This window comes from Papio anubis, chromosome 3 (assembly GCF_008728515.1).
Source record: "Papio anubis isolate 15944 chromosome 3, Panubis1.0, whole genome shotgun sequence".
NCBI lineage: Eukaryota > Metazoa > Chordata > Mammalia > Primates > Cercopithecidae > Papio > Papio anubis.
Genome location: NC_044978.1, coordinates 61827416 through 61845708, shown reverse-complemented (window position 1 = coordinate 61845708; position 18293 = coordinate 61827416). Strand labels below are relative to the sequence as shown.

General features: G+C 38.2%; 1 protein-coding gene across 7 annotated transcripts in view; it reads left to right on the top strand.

Moving 5' to 3' along the window:
- INTU (inturned planar cell polarity protein) overlaps positions 1–18293 on the top strand; it is a 108910-nt gene that overhangs the window by 29256 nt on the left and 61361 nt on the right. For all 7 annotated transcript variants that reach the window (XM_017959035.3, XM_017959036.3, XM_017959033.3 and 4 more), the window contains exons 3-4: positions 10965–11050; positions 17353–17556. In XM_017959035.3, coding sequence (XP_017814524.2) covers positions 10965–11050; positions 17353–17556 — 290 coding nt within the window. The remainder of the gene's footprint in view (positions 1–10964; positions 11051–17352; positions 17557–18293) is intronic.

The window sequence follows — 18293 nt, the reverse complement described above, 5'->3', positions numbered from 1 at the left end:
GAACACAGAGAGATTCTGTCTCAAAAAAAAAAAAAAAAAATTGTTTGGATGACTGATTATGCAGCAATAGATGACTGGAACAGGGGCTAATACATACTTACATTGCCTTGGGTCCTCAACTTTCCTTCTTGTGAAATGATAGGATTGAACTAAATATCTCTATGGTTTGTTCTTTTAGTTCTATAAAAGGAGCCAGAATTCATTTAACATGCTCCCCTTTCAGTGGTGTTTCCTATAAGCTGGTCGTTAGATCTTGAGGCCTATCAAACATATTTTATAGGTGGTCTGTGTGCTTCCATCAAGAACAATATATTATCTGCTGTTTTTCTTTTTGTGATGTTAGCAGTTATTGATGATCATTGCCTGGATCCATTAATTCATTGAGGGACTGCAAAATGGTGGTATTCCAATTCTGTCTTTCTCGATATTTCAGTTAGACTACTTTTGTAGAAAGAAACTCCCTATCACCTCTGTTTGGTAACCTTGACATATGGTTCAGACAGGAAAGGCAGGATAAATGTCTAATTTTTCTTCTTTTAACAGTTTTCACAAAAACAAATTAGTACCATTATTCAAGAACTTCTAGAATGGTAGGTTGGGAAGGGCCTTAATTCTCTCTAGTTTAGTGCCCACATGTTATAGATGAGGGATTGAGATTGAAACTCAAAAAAAAGCAACAAAATTTATTGTTAGTAAATGCATTGGCAGAAAACATTGAGTTTTGAATGTATAAAATGACAGTATAGTAACTGCTTTTCAAAAACCAAATTCCCTTTCCCTGAAGTCAAATTTGGCTTAATTTAAAGAATCAATTTAAATTCACAATTTGATCTCATTTTTCTGTCCCATACATATTTGCCACTCCGTCTGTCCATAAATCCCCACCTGTAACAAGCAAGGCTGACTTATTTTTTTTCCTAAGTGACCTCCAGATACATGTTGTATGTCCATCTTTGTTTTTTAGCATTCGTGGTTCCTTTTTTGGTACATCACAAAGATTGCTTTATATTATTAGGCTAGTGCATTCATCTTCTATTGCTGCCGTGACAAATTACCACAAAATTAGTCGTTTAAAACATACAAATTTATCATGTTGCAATAATGTAAGCCAGAAATCTAAAATGGGTCTTCTTGTATGAAAATCAAGGTGTCCACAGGGCTACATTCCTTTTGGAGGCCCCAGGGAAGAATCTCATTCCTTGGCCAGCTTTCAGAGGCTACCTGCATTCTGTGGCTTGTGGTCCTGTCCTCCATAATTAAAGCCAGCAACATAGCATCTTCCAGTCTCTCTCATGCTGACCCTGACACTTCTGCCTTCCTCCTATAAAGACCTTTATGATTACCTGAGGATCATTCGGATAATCTTCCAATCTTTTAAGTTAATTACAACTGCAAAGTCCTTTTTGCTGTGTAAGGTAGCATACTCAGAGATTTCAGGGATTGAGACATAGACATCTTTGGGGGGCAATTTTGCTGCCTACCACAGTGGAGGTTTCTTGGCAAAATATGAGTTTTTTTCTTTTTGCAATAGTAATAATATCCATTCATTGTAGACAATTTAGAAAATACAATTAAGCAAAAAAGAAAAATTCCATATTCCCAAAGATAACATTTTGATATATATTCTTCCCTTTTCCTACCTTTATATACAATAATTTTTTGTCAAAAATAATGTCTTAATTTGTATATTCATTTTATATATAGTATAAACACAGCTGGAAACAAGCTTTTGCATATATATTTTCATAGCCCTTGGTGCCTTATGTAGTAGCCCTTTAGTACACATATGTTGTTTGATGTTAAGTATCTACTGAGAAATTGGTGGCTTTTCTCATATAATTAACTTTACATTGAGGAACTGTGATAAACTGGTCTCTTTTTAAAATATTTTATTTGGTTTTTAAATATATCTCTTAATAAAAATTTTCTCTTATTTCTACCCATCAATAATTCCCAGGCCATTTCTTATTTAACAATGCAAACCAATCATATAGTTCATTTCCTTTTAGCCTTTGAAATGGGACAAAGCATATTAATGACTCCTGTGTACTTATTGAGAAAGACCTTTCCTGGAGTGTAGGATGTTCACAGCAAAGGTGTGATGTCTAGGAAGCCGGCCATGTCTGAGTCACTTCACAGAAGTGCTCAGAAACACTAGAGGAAAACAAAGTCTGGGAGAATGAGAAGTGGATATAATACTTATTTCATAAAATGGGAAAATTTTCTACTAAACATTTAAAAATATTGAGTATACTACACTTGCTTTAAAAATTTATTTTCATATATTTTTATGATGAGCCATCTCCTCTTTATAGAGGTTTGTTAGACTTGATACTTTTAGATGATACTCCCTATAACACTCAGCTACAGGCATGTATTCATTAGGATTTGGAGAAAAAAGTCATTTGGGACATCATCCAATGGAATTTTAGTTTAAAGTAACAAATTTAAAATGGTTTTACTATTTCTATGCCCTGAGGATAACAAACTATAGACAACAGAAATAATCATTAGGATAGGCCAAAAGTGGTTTCATTTTACATTGACACAGCTATACTGTGTCTATCATTCCTTTATTTTTTTTTTAAATCACTACAGCTATAAGTAATTTGACATAGTACTCTTGTTTAATCTCTTATGTAGGAGAAATTAAACAGGCATCTTGTTGTGTCTTTTTTTTTTTTTCTCCAAGTGAACTTCAAGTTGAAAGTTTATTTTACTCTGCAAGTTCTTACTTTTAAGAAAAGTTTGTCCGAAGTGTTGTAATAGTTAACCATCATAATGACTTGGTGCCCATGCTTGCAAAACTCTCATCTGAATTGTATCTCTTGAGCATCTAAACCTAGTTCAAGCCTTCACAGTTGGCCTAAGAAACTACTCCTGCTCACTCTGCACTTAACCCTGTTCTCATTCAATGGAGATACCAAGGAGAGGAAGGAAAAAAAGGAGGAATAGGCCAGGCACAGTGGCTCAAGCCTGTAATCCCAGCACTTTGGGAGGCCGAGAAGGGTGGATCACAAGGTCAGGAGATCGAGACCATCCTGGCTAACATGGTGAAACCCTGTCTCTACTAAAAAATATAAAAAACTAGCCAGGCGAGGTGGCGGGCACCTGTAGTCCCAGCTACTCGGGAGACTGAGGCAGGAGAAGGGCGTAAACCTGAGAAGCGGAGCTTGCAGTGAGCTGAGATCTGGCCACTGCACTCCAGCCTGGGTGACAGAGTGAGACTCTGTCTCAAAAAAGGAGGAATACTAGTACCTAAAGTGTCAACATTTTCATCTGTTTGCCAACCCTACAGATGGCCAAGTGATGCCTAATAATTGGTTGCCTTAAAGGAAAGGAACTCTGAACTTAGGAAACACCAATCTTTTATAAAGAACTGTTACTAATAATAATATATTGAGCACAGCATTGACCTTATTATACCATTCAGTAAACAAGCTTGACCTTTGCTCAGGATGGAAACACTATCTCTGTTGTCCAAGGCTGTTCATTACACAAACATCTTTGAAAAGACAGTCTATTTTTTATTTGCGGAGGGGGCGCCCAAGATGGCCGAATAGGAACAGCTCCGGCCTCCAGCTTCCAGCATGAGCGACACAGAAGACGGGTGATTTCTGCATTTTCAACTGAGGTACCAGGTTCATCTTACTGGAGCGTGTCAGACAGTTGGTGCTGGTCAGTGGGTGCAGCCCAACCAGCGAGAGCTGAAGCAGGGTGAGGCATCGCCTCATCTGGGAAGCACAAGGGGGAAGGGAATTCCTTTACCTAGCCAAGGGAAACTGAGACACAAAACACCTGGAAAATCGGGTGACTCCCACCCTAATACTGCACTTTACCAAGGGTCTTAGCAAATGGCACACCAGGAGATTATATCCCACATCTGGCCCGGAGGGACCCATGCCCATGGAGCCTCCCTCATTGCTAGCACAGTAGTCTGAGATCTAACTGCAATGTGGCAGTGAGGTTGGGGGAGGGGCACATGCCATTGCTGAGGCTTAAGTAGGTAAACAAAGCCGCTGGGAAGCTCGAACTGGGTGGAGCCCACCAAGCTCAAGGAGGCCTGCCTGCCTCTGTAGACTGCACCTCTGGGGACAGGGCATCGCTAAACAAAAAGCAGCAGAAACCTCGGCAGAGGTAAATGTCCCTGTATGACAGCTTTGAAGAGAGCAGTGGTTCTCCCAGCACAGAGGTTGAGATCTGAGAATGGACAGACTGCCTGCTCAAGTGGGTCCCTGACCCCTGAGTAGCCTAACTGGGAGACAGCCCCCACTAGGTGCAGACGGACACCTCACACCTCACATGGCTGGGTACACCTCTGAGACAAAGCTTCCAGAGCAAGAATCAGACAGCAACACTTGCTGTTCAGCAATATTCTATCTTCTGCAGCCTCTGCTGCTGATACCCAGGCAAACAGAGTCTGGAGTGGACCTCAAGCAAACTCCAACAGACCTGCAGCTGAGGGTCCTGACTGTTAGAAGGAAACTAACAAACAGAAAGGACACCTACACCAAAACCCCATCAGTACGTCACCATCATCAAAGACCAAAGGCAGATAAAACCACAAAGATGGGGAAAAAGCAGGGCAGAAAAGCTAGAAATTGAAAAAATCGGAGTGCCTCTCCCCCTCCAAAGGAACGTAGCTCATCGCCAGCAATGGATCAAAGCTGGATGGAGAATGACTTTGATGAGTTGAGAGAAGAAGGCTTCAGTCGATCAAACTTCTCAGAGCTAAAGGAGGAACTACGTACCCAGCGCAAAGAAACTAAAAACCTTGAAAAAGGAATGGAAGAATGGATAACTAGAACAACCAATGCAGAGAAGTCCATAAACAAACTGATAGAGATGAAAACCATGACACGAGAACTACGTGACAAATGCACAAGCTTCAGTAACCGACTTGATCAACTGTAAGAAGGAGTATCAGTGATTGAAGATCAAATGAATGAAATGAAGCGAGAAGAGAAGTCTAGAGAAAAAAGAGTCAAAAGAAGTGAACAAAGCCTCCAAGAAATATGGGATTATGTGAAAAGACCAAATCTACGTCTGATTGGTGTGCCTGACGTGACGAGGAGAATGGAACCAAGTTGGAAAACACTCTTCAGGATATTATCCAGGAGAACTTCCCCAACCTAGCAAGGCAGGCCAACATTCAAATTCAGGAAGTACAGGGAACGCCACAAAGATACTCCTCGAGAAGAACAACTCCAAGACACGTAATTGTCAGATTCACCAAAGCTGAAATGAAGGAAAAATGCTAAGAGCAGCCAGAGAGAAAGGTTGGGTTTCCCACAAAGGGAAGCCCATCAGACTAACAGCAGATCTCTCAGCAGAAACTCTACAAGACTGAAGAGAGTGGGGGTCAATATTCAACATTCTTAAAGAAAAGAATTTTAAACCCAGAATTTCATATCCAGCCAAACTAAGTTTCATAAGTGAAGGAGAAATAAAATTCTTTACAGACAAGCAAATGCTGAGAGATTTTGTCACCACCAGTCCTGCCCTACAAGAGATCCTGAAGGAAGCACTAAACATGGAAAGAAACAACCAGTACCAGCCACTGCAAAAACATGCCAAATTGTAAAGACCATCAATACTAGGAAGAAACTGCATCAACTAATGAGCAAAATAACCAGCTAATATCATAATGACAGGATCAACTTCACACATCATAGTATTAACCTTAAATGTAAATGGGCTAAATGCTCCAATTAAAAGACACAGACTGGCAAATTGGATAAAGAGTCAAGACTCATCAGTTTGCTGTATTCAGGAGACCCATCTCACATGCAAAGACACACATAGGCTCAAAATAAAGGGATGGAGGAAGATCTACCAAGCAAATGGAAAACAAAAAAAGGCAGGAGTTGCAATCCGAGTCTCTAATAAAACACACTTTAAACCAACAAAGATCAAAAGAGACAAAGAAGGCCATTACATAATGGTAAAGGGATCGATTCAACAAGAAGAGCTAACTATCCTAAATATAGTGCACCCATTACAGGAGAACCCAGATTCATGAAGGAAGTCCTTAGAAACTTAAAAAGAGACTTAGACTCCCATACAATAATAATGGGAGACTTTGACACCCCACTGTCAACATTAGACAGATCAACGAGACAGAAAGTTAACAAGGATATCCAAGAATTGAACTCAACTCTACACCAAGCGGACCTAATAGACATCTACAGAATTCTCCACCCCAAATCAACAGAATATACATTCTTCTCAGCACCACATTGCACTTCTTCCAAAACTGACACATAGTTGGAAGTAAAGCACTCCTCAGCAAATGTAAAAGAATAGAAATTATAACAAACTGTCTCTCAGACCACAGTGCAATCAAACTAGACCTCAGTATCAGGAAACTCAATTAAAACCACACAACTACATGCAAACTGAACAGCGTGCTCCTGAATGACTACTGGGTACATAATGAAATGAAAGCAGAAATAAAGATGTTCTTTGAAACCAGTGAGAACAAAGATACAACATACCAGGATCTCCAGACACATTTAAAGTAGTTTGTAGAGGGAAATTTATAGCACTGAATGCCCACAAGAGAAAGCAGGAAAGATCTAAAACTGACACCCTAACATCACAATTAAAAGAACTAGAGAAGCAAGAGCAAACACATTCAAAAGCCAGCAGAAGGCAACAAATAACTAAGATCAGAGCAGAACTGAAGGAGATAGAGACACAAAAAAAAACCCTTCAAAAAATCAATGAATCCAGGAGTTGGTTTTTTGAAAATATCAACAAAATTGATAGACCGCTAGCAAGACTAATAAAGAAGAAAAGAGAGAAGAATCAAATAGACGCAATAAAAAATGATAAAGGGGATGTCACCAGTGACCCCACAGAAGTACAAACTACCATCAGAGAATACTATAAACACCTCTACGCAAATAAACTAGAAAACCTAGAAGAAATGGATAAATTCCTGGACACATACACTCTCCCAAGACTAAACCAGGAGGAAGTTGAATCCCTGAATAGACCAATAGCAGACTCTGAAATTGAGGCAATAATTAAGAGCCTACCAACCGAAAAAAGTCCAGGACCAGACGGATTCAGAGCCGAATTCTACCAGAGGTACAAGGAGGAGCTGGTACCATTCCTTATGAAACTATTCCAATCAATAGAAAAAGAGGGAATCCTCCCTTACTCATTTTATGAGGCCAACATCATCCTGATACCAAAGCCTGGCAGAGACACAACAAAAAAAGAGAATTTTAAACCAATATCCCTGATGAACATTGATACAGAAATCCTCAATAAAATACTGGCAAACCGAATCCAGCAACACATCAAAAAGCTTATCCACCATGATCAAGTGGGCTTCATCCCTGGGATGCAAGGCTGGTTCAACATACGCAAAGCAATAAACGTAATCCAGCATATAAACAGAACCAAAGACAAAAACCACATGATTATCTCAATAGATGCAGAAAAGGCCTTTGACAAAATTCAACAGCCCTTCATGCTAAAAGCTCTCAATAAATTCGGTATTGATGGAACGTATCTCAAAATAATAAGAGCTATTTATGACAACCCCACAGCCAATATCATACTGAATGGGCAAAAACTGGAAGCATTCCCTTTGAAAACTGGCACAAGACAGGGATGCCCTCTCTCACCACTCCTGTTTAACATAGTGTTGGAAGTTCTGGCTAGGGCAATCAGGCTAGAGAAAGAAATAAGGGATATTCAATTAGGAAAAGAAGAAGTGAAATTGTCCCTGTTTGCAGATGACATGATTGTATATTTAGAAAACCCCATCATCTCAGCCCAAAATCTCCTTAAGCTGAAAAGCAACTTCACCAAAGTCTCAGAATAGAAAATTGATGTGCAAAAATCACAAGCATTCTTATACACCAATAACAGACAAACAGAGATCCAAGTCATGAATGAACTCCCATTCACAATTGCTTCAAAGAGAATAAAATACCTAGGAATCCAAATTAGAAGGGATGTAAAGGACCTCTTCAGGGAGAACTACAAACCACTGCTCAGTGAAATAACAGAGGACACAAACAAATGGAAGAAAATACCATGCTCATGGATAGGAGGAATCAATATCGTGAAAATGGCCATACTGCCCAAGGTAATTTATGGATTCAGTGCCATCCCCATTAAGCTACCAATGACTTTCTTCACAGAATTGGAAAAAAACTGCTTTAAAGTTCATATGGAATGAAAAAAGACCCCACATTGCCAAATCAATCCTAAGCCAAAAGAACAAAGCTGGAGGCATCACACTACCTGACTTCAAACTATACTACAAGGCTACAGTAACCAAAACAGCATGGTACTGATACCAAAACAGAGATACAGACCAATGGAACAGAACAGAGCCCTCAGAAATAATACCACACACCTACAGCCATCTGATCTTTGACAAACCTGACAAAAACAAGAAATAGGGAAAGGATTCCTATTTAATAAATGGTGCTGGGAAAATTGGCTAGCCATAAGTAGAAAGCTGAAACTGGATCCTTTCCTTACTCCTTATACGAAAATTAATTCAAGATGGATTAGAGACTTAAATGTTAGACCTAAAACCATAAAAACCCTAGAAAAAAACCTAGGTAATACCAGTCATGACATAGGCATAGGCAAGGACTTCATGTCTAAAACACTAAAAGCAATGGCAACAAAAGCCAAAATTGACAAAATTGACAAATAACTAAACTAAAAAGCTTCTGCACAGCAAAAGAAACTACCATCAGAGTGAACAGACAACCTACAGAATGGGAGAAAATTTTTGCAATCTACTCATCAGACAAAGGGCTAATATCAAGAACCTACAAAGAACTCAAACAAATTTACAAGAAAAAACAACCCCATCAAAAAGTGGGCAAAGGATATGAACAGACACTTCTCAAAAGAAGACATTTATGCAGCCAACAGACACATGAAACAATGCTCATCATCACTGGCCATCAGAGAAATGCAAATCAAAACCACAATTAGATACCATCTCACAACAGTTAGAATGTCGATCATTAAAAAATCAGGAAACAACAGGTGCTGGAGAGGATGTGGAGAAATAGGAACACTTTTACACTGTTGGTGGGATTGTAAACTAGTTCAACCATTGTGGAAAACAGTGTGGCGATTCCTCAAGGATCTAGAACTGGAAATACCATTTGACACAGCCACCCCATTACTGGGTATATACCCAAAGGGTAATAAATCATGCTGCTATAAAGACACATGCACACGTATGTTTATTGTGGCACTATTCACAATTAGCAAAGACTTGGAATCAACCCGGATGTCCATCAGTGACAGACTGGATTAAGAAAATGTGGCACATATACACCATGGAATACTATGCAGCCATAAAAGGGATGAATTCGTGTCCTTTGTAGGGACATAGATGCAGCTGGAAACCATCATTCTCAGCAAACTATTGCAAGAACAGAAAACCAAACACCACATGTTCTCACTCATAGGTGGGAACTGAACAATGAGATCACTTGGACACAGTAAGGGGAACATCACACAGCAGGGCCTATTGTGGGGCGGGGGCAGGGGGGAGGGATAGTATTAGGAGACATACCTAATGCAAATGACAAGTTAATGGGTGCAGCCCACCAACATGGCACATGTATACATATGTAACAAACCTGCATGTTGTGCACATGTACCCTAGAACTTAAAGTATAATAATAAAAAAAAAAAAAGAAAAAGAAAAGACAAGACAGTCTAGAACAAAGACTCTCAATGCCTCGGCCTGTAAGATGTACAGAAACATGAGACTCATGAAGAATTGTCTACCAACACAATTCTACATATACAGGTTGAGTACTCCTTATTCGAAATACCTGGAACCAGAAGTGCTTCCGAATTTTTTTTTTTCTTTTTTGGAATATTGCATTATATTTACCTGTTGAGCATCCCAAGTCGGACAATCCCAAATCCAAAATGCTCCAATGAACATTTCCTTTGATGGTCAGATTGATGCTCAAAATATTTTGAATTTTGGAGCATTTTGGGTTTTCAATTTTTGGATTTGGGGTGCTCAACTTTTATACATGTTTATTATCCATCTTCCCCAAAGAATATTAAGCTCCCCGAGGGTAGAGATTTTGTCTTTGTTCAGTTCTTTGTCTCTAGTGCTTAGAGCAGTGCCTGGCACACAGTAAGTGCTCAGTAAATATTTGTTAAGTGAATGGATGAATATGAATTATTTCATCAATTTCCTAATAATATACTTAGGAATGATGAGAAAAATAACTTTGGTATGTCTATATTTCTAATAATGTAGCTCACTGGTATTTTGATAGTATCTTTAGTTATGTTCTGAAAGTAAGTTTCTATTTCAACACTGATCTTTATTTTATTGTCAGATTTGGAAAACATACACATTTTTTTAAGTACATGGAAAAGGGCATTTTTACCAAACATGCAGTGTATTTTGATATGGTTGGGGCCTTTGAAGCAAAGAACTGTGTATAGACATAGATCAGTAACAGAAGTGAATACCATAGCATATTGTGTTATGATGCGCCACATGGATTTAATTAGAATTTCAGCTGGGTTTTTGTTTTGTTTTGTTTTTTGTTTTGTTTTGCTTTTACTGTGGGTGTAAGTGGTTAGATTCAGTTTTGTCAAGTACAGTATTTGGTTCATGCTACAAATTTTCCATTTGTTCTTTGGATTTACGTAATTCTCCCACTTGCATCAAGAATAAAAATATTTATCTTTTTAAATATTCATAGGTTGTATTATTTATGGTGTAATGGTGGGCAGTATCATAGATTAAGAGGAGTAAAGTTAGGAGATGAGCCCTGCCACCAATAAGCTGTATAAACTTGGACAAGTTCCTGCTTGTCTGTGCCACATTTCTCACTGAACTTTGAGGAGGTCAGAGTAGCTGTTTAATGTTCCAATTCTAGACCTCTATGGTTTTTGGATATTAATAAAACTATCTTTTATTGTTATTCTGGTTTCAGGTGATGTCCTTGTTGCTGTGAATGATGTTGATGTTACTACTGAAAACATCGAGAGGGTTCTGTCTTGCATTCCTGGACCTATGCAGGTATGGACATTCTTTTTCTATATTTTATGATGTTACATAAAATAAATATATCCTGCACTATTTTCCTTTTTAAGCTTCTGAAAAGTATCACGTATAATGGATGAGTTACATTGGTAATTGGCTATTTAAGAAAATTTAGCTCTTGCTAATGTTATCAGCTTTCGGAGATTATTCTAAAAAGAGAGAAAAATATCTGTAAATAAAATTCTACGTAAAGCAGTAACAGCAACAGTAATGAAAACATATATAATTATAAACTTCCCATTATAACTACCATATATACTTGTGATAATCTAGTTCCTAGAATAGTCATTTTAAATAGTCATGGAGTTTTCTGTTCTCTGACTTACTAAGATCACTGTTGCCATAAAGTTTTTTTTCCAATGTGATTTTATTTTAAAAACAAATTATACAAGTTTCTTGATTTTTTTTTTTTTGGTCATTTAATTAAACTTTTCTCCTGGACTTTTGTTTGGCTACTTAACGAATTATTTTTCAATCCTTGTAGATAGAAATAAATTTATTGTATAAAAAGTCATTTTGATACCCTAAACATTGACATTGTGTATCGTAAATGACATTTTTCGGTTATTAGGGTTATTTTGCAAGTGCTATACCTTTTGGTAACAGAGTATACCATGAATATTCTGTTCTAGATAGCATCAGGAATTAGTGTTCTGTTTTTGGGGGCATAGGGAAGATTATATGCTTTATATGGGTTAGAGCAGGGGTCCCCAAACCCTGGGCCATGGACTGGTAGTGGTTCATGGTCTATTAGGAACTGGACTCCATAGCAGGAAGTAAGCAGTGGGCAAGTGAGCAAAGCTTCATCTGTATTTACAGCTGCTCCCCATCGCTCACATTAGTGTCTGAGCTCCACCTCCTGTTAGATCAGTGGTGGCATTAGATTCTCCTAGGAGCACGAACCCTATTGTGAACTGTGCATGCAAGGAAGGGATCTAGGTTCTATGCTCCTTATGATAATCTAATGCCTGATGATTTGTCACTGTCTCCCATCACCCCCAGATGGGACCATCTAGTTGCAGGAAAACAAATTCAGCATTCCCACTGATTCTACTTTATGGTGAATTGTATAATTATTTCATTATATATTACAATGTATTATAATAATAATAGAAATAAAGTGCTATGTATTATCCCTGAGTGAGGGATCCCCTTTTCTTCTTATGTTGGTTGCAGGTGTGCTTCAAGTATTACCAGAGTTCAATCATGTCTCTTCTTCTTCAAAACTATGAAAAGTTATGTTTACAGCAGAATCACATTATACTTATATTTAATTAACCTTTGCAAATTCAGCTGTGCACACTTAGCAGAAGAAAAAGGGAGAGAAAGAAATAAGGATTGACATATTTTGGACCAGTTCCATCCACAATTAACCCATCCTTTTTAAACATGCAAGAGTAGTCAGGTATACATTTATTATATACTTTATTTCTATTATTATGAAATAATTATACAACTCACCATAATGTAGAATCAGTGGGAACCCTGAGCTTGTCTTCCTGCAACTAGATGGTCCTATCTGGGGGTGACAGGAGACAGTGACAGATTATCACGCATTAGATTATCATAAGGAGTGCACAGCCTAGATCCCCCACATGCACAGTTCCCAATAGGTTTTGTGCTGCTGGTAGAATCTAATGTCACCACTGATCTGACAGGAGGTAGAGCTCAGGTGGTAATGTGAATGATGGGAAGTGGCTATAAATATGGATGAAGCTTCACTCACTGGCCACTCACCTCCTGCTATCCCACCTGGTTCCTAATGGTTCTGATACCTGTCCGTGGCCTGAGGTTGACGCCCCCTGGTGTAAGAACATGCCCTTATCCTTAGGAGAGACCTGCTAAAGTACTTAGGAACAATGTATTAAGATACCCGCAAATAATTTTCAAATGGTTCAGCCAAGAAACTTAAAAATACATATAGAGAAGGGAGGAGTATGGAAGGAAAGGAAAGGAAGACCAGAGAGAAGAGACAAAATGAAGCAAATGTGACAAAATGTTAACAATAGTGCCATTAGATGTGGGATTATGGGCAATCATTGTACTCTTCTTACAACTTTTCTGTAGTTTCAAAATTTCTAAAATAAAATGTTGATTTAAAAAAGAGGTTTTCAAAAATTTAAATAACAAGAACAAAGGTTCAAATACTCATCTAATTGCTGATTTTTGTGACTCTGATCCGTTTCTGCAGCTCTGTGCTCTCATTTATTTAACAGGTACATAATCATGCATGTAGTACATCATCTCCTCCCCTGTCTTTTTATCTGGGAGCTTAGGTCCAAATTTTGCAGAAGACCAAGACTGATTTCATTTAGCTCTGGGCCATAGCTGGCTTTTTTAGAGCTTTGGAGGATCCTAACTGCTTTTCTAGGAGAAGAGCCTGAAGATTATTAGTCTTGGACTCTTCTCTCTCAGGTAGTTCTTAGGCCTGAAGGAGGGGGCAAAGGCTTCTTAAAGGAGATGATTCTTGAGTGGAATGTTTTAACTTTTATTATTTCCTTGTTACACAGAAATGATACATATACTGTGGAAAAATTAGAAAACAAACTAGTAAAATTTTTTAGATATTTGTAAATCTAAGAACCCAGAAGTAACCATTTATATCAACATTTTAAAGTGCAGGACTTATATGCAAATCAGATTTGCATTTTAGGAATATTTCACTCTGGATCGGGGAAGCATATGCAAGACTGGAGGTCAGGAAACCAGGTGGTTGGTTTTGCAGTAGTCCAGAAGAGAGATGATAAAGGCCTGAGCAACATGCTGACCGGGGATGGAGGAGGAGATTAGATTTAAGATAGAGAGGAAGGAAAGAGGACAATACTGTCTACAGGATAGAGAGAAGTCCAAGAAGCCTTCCAAGTTTTGTCTTCAGTCACTCAGTGAGGTGGCCCAAGAAGAGAAGAGGATGGAGGAGAGATTATCTGCTAAGCCAGTCAGACTCGATTCCCTCAGAATTTTCACTAAGGAGTACTGAAAGCATCTGCCAGCTGTTAGCCAACAGGGAAAGGATGAGATATGCAGAGAGCAGTGTAGATGATGGGAGAGACAGTGCAGACTGAGGCAGAGGTGAGAGACTGGTCAGCTTCTGCAGCTGCTGGAAATTCTGACAGCCTCCCCAGGTCCCATCTGTGAAGAGGATGGTAGCTAAAGGGGAATCAGAGGATTTCTTTGTTTGGTGGATGATTTCTTTGTTTGGAAGAGACATTGCTTTTTAAATAGGATAGGCTAAAGACTGAAGTAGAAAGAAAAGACAAAGCGACAAGACTTTGGAAGTGATGAGTCATAGAGAGTGCTTCCTTGGGTCTGAGGAAAGGCTGGGCAAACTGCACAAAGAAGAGGGACATAGGACACGAAGGATCCTGAACCTTGACCAGGTTAAAGTCTCACCGAGTAATAAGAGAAAACCCTTTATAAGTATCATTTAATAAACTAACTTACATTAAGTATCATTTAATAAAAGTTTTTCCCTATAAAACACATAATATCCCTAATATTTATGTATATCAACCTGTTTTTTAAAATAGCATTTAACTCTTAATTTGGTTATCTGTCTCACCCTTTACCATTTTATCAAGGCAACCAGATTTCCTGACATTTGTAGCTACTTAACATGTTAGTTTTTAAAAATGTCTTTTTAGAGTATAATTTTATTTGTATTATGAAGCCAACTTTACTTAAATCAGAAGAATGGTGGCTGAAATAGTTCCTTAAGGAATTTTAATGGATGGTTCGGTGGTGTGTGTTAAGAGTTTTTGTCGTGGTGAGACAAAAAGATCCTTGCACCACAGAAAAGAAATGATGTTGTTTGCCAAGTATAACAGTAGTTTTCAAGTATGTTGTTTTTCACCAAGCATAGCAAACCAGTCGTAAATTTGAGGTTGTTGCTGCTGCCTGAAGAAAATTAGTGAATTTTTTTTTTTTTTTTTGAGACGGAGTCTCGCTCTGTCACCCAGGCTGGACTGCAGTGGCCGGATCTCAGCTCACTGCAAGCTCCGCCTCCCGGGTTCACGCCATTCTCCGGCCTCAGCCTCCCGAGTAGCTGGGACTACAGGCGCCCGCCACCTCGCCCGGCTAGTTTTTTGTATTTCTTAATAGAGACGGGGTTTCACCGTGTTAGCCAGGATGGTCTCGATCTCCTGACCTCGTGATCCGCCCGTCTCGGCCTCCCAAAGTGCTGGGATTACAGGCTTGAGCCACCGCGCCCGGCCGAAAATTAGTGAATTTTTAAGTCTATTTTTGGTGGACTTAAAAATTTCCCTTTTTTATTTTTGGTAGATTGCACCCTATCTTTTGACCTCTCCACCCATAAGAATCTCAGCTGGGAAAGATGCCTTCCCTGTTCTGAGATGCGTTTCTTTCTCTGCTTTCTTGTCACCACTGCTTATGCACAAGTCTCATAGACACTCCAGCTGCATCTCTGCGACACCTGCTGCCCTAGGATGTGACTCATCTCATGCTCCCTCTGATCTGATTTCTCCCCTTCCATACTGCTCACACATCTTCACTCAGAGCTCCTTCCTAAAGCCCGATGCCAGGGGACAATCTTCAGAGCCCCCATCTATCTGTCACAAAGTCTGTACTCAGAAATTCCCCAAAGAGTTCTCACATTTCCAGAGAATACCACCAAAGGCTCCCATATACTTTCTTTTGGGTACTTCTAAATCCTCATTCTAGATAAAGGAATTCGGGGTAGATACCCAGTAGTGGGGTTGCTGGATCTAATAATAGATCTGCTTTTAGTTCTTTTAGAAGTCTTCATACTGTTTTCTATAGAGGTTGTACTAATTTACATTCCCAACAGCAGGGCATAAGCGTTCCCTTTTCACCACGTCTGCTCCATCTGTTGTTTTCTGACTTTTTAATAATGTCCATTCTGGTTGGGGTAAGGTGGTACCTCATTTTATTTTAACTTGCATTTCCCTGATGATTAGTCATGTTGAGCATTTTTTCATGTTTGTTGACCATTTGTATATCTTCTTTTGAGAAATGTCTATTCAAGTCATTTGCCCACTTTTTAATGGGATTACTTTTTTCTTGTTGATTTCTTTGAGTTCTTTAGAGATTCTGAATATTAGTTTTTTGTCAGATGCATAGTTTGCAACTATTTTCTCCCATCCTGTAGGTTGTTTACTCTGTTGATTATTTCTTCTGCTGTGCAAAAGCTTTTTAGTTTAATTGGGTCCCATTTATTTATTTTCATTTTTGTTGCATTTGCTTTTGGAGTCTTAGTCGTAAATTCTTTGCCTATGCCAGTGTCCAAAGAGTACGTTTTCTTCTAGAATTGTTATGGTTTCAGGTCTTAGATTTAAGTCTTTAATCCATCTTAAGTTAATTTTTGTATACGGTGAGAGATAGAGTTTCATTCTTCTATGTGTGGCTATCCAATTTTGGTACTTCTTTGAAATGAACAAGTTATCTTTGACCAGTTGGTATCTAGACAAATATTTCCTTTTCCAAGGATAGGTAATTTTAATACTTCATCCCTAAGTCCTTTGGCATGTATCTCCTAAGAATAAGGACATCCTCTTACACCAGGGGTCCCCAACCCCCAGGCCACGGACCAGTACCAGACCATTAGGTAATTGAGAAGTGGAGGCTACCTTTCCATACCTGTGGTAAATGGCCACATTCTGGACTCTTACCAGTCTTAACATCAGGCCATGAAATTAAAACTGTCTTAATAAAATTGATAATCTTCTTAGAGCCGTGTTGCTCTAAGATGTAGCATATTGATAGCGTTTACTCTCCTTGGCCTTTGTTTTAAAGAACCAGAAAGAATGTCTAAGAGAAGAATATTTGAAATACCGCCTTATTTGAAAGGAGAGTTAACTCTGTTGTGTGAAGTCACTCTTAATGCTGAATCTCTTCCTTCTATCTTCCCAGATGAGCCAGTGCTGTCAGCATTCATATTGTGATGTTATTCTTTTTGCACTATCAGATCATACTAATTTCTGGTTTTTGATGGCCTTTCTTATTTTTATAGTCAACAATTTAGACTGCAATGATTATGTTTGATTAAATGAATTTTTATACAGAACATTATACATTCTCATTCAATAAATATTTGTGGTAATATGTATCAGACACTCTCCTAGGAGCTGAAGATACAAATATAAATAGAATATGCAGCCCCAGCCATCAGGAGCCCTCACTCTGGGATGATTTATACATACTGTACATACCTGGGTGTATGTGCATCGACAGATCCTTCATTGTGAAAATTGCAGCTGATTTTCCCTTGTTGAAAAATCAACACATTGTTTTAATTTTTAAAGGTGAAACTGACATTTGAAAATGCATATGCTGTGAAAAAGGAGACATCCCAACCAAGACAGAAAAAGACACAATCGAACACAAGTGATTTAGTCAAGCTTCTCTGGGGAGAAGAGGTTGAAGGTATCCAGCAGAGTAGCCTAAACACTCCTCATATCATTATGTATCTCACACTACAGCTCGACTCAGAAACCTCAAAGGAAGAGGTGAGTGTCCTCAAAAGTCCAAAGGAAAAAGTAAGTGATTGTATTCCCAGTGAATAGTGAGTATATTTGATTTAAGGAAGAGACAAAAATGAATTAACTATTGTTCTTTAAAATTGTGTATCTAATACTCTATTATAGATATGAATATTTCATACCACAAATGTTTTTAAAATGAAAACAAATTATTCAGTTATTTCTGTAGGAAAAGAAAAAAGAGGAAGGTATTGTTACAGTATGTTTTAACTTAGAAGCTAAGGTCTTTTTAGCTCTTTTTGATATGTTTCATTGAAGTATTACTTATACATAATAAAATTCAACAATTTTAAGTATACAGTTTGATGAGTTTTGACAAATATATTATACTTTTGTAAGCAGTATCACAATCATGATATGGGACATTTTTGTCACCTCAAAAAATTTCCTCTGTGCCCTGTTACAGTCAATCCCCTCCTTCTGTTAATAGCTTTTAATGCAGGGGGATGTAGCATTAACTTTCTTACATAGGTTGTCGATAGTTTTTATATTTTACATGTTTTTAAAATTCATTTTCAATGTTTATTGAACACCTACTTTTTGTCTAGCATAATATCAGATATTGGGTATTTTTATTTGCAGGTAAAGGAAATAATCCTAGTAAAGATAAGTACAATGTTTAAGTTCACATAGCTAGTAACTGACAATTTCTATTTAAGCTGAAGTGTTTCCAAATTCTGTGCCCTTTCTTTGATACCAGGTTA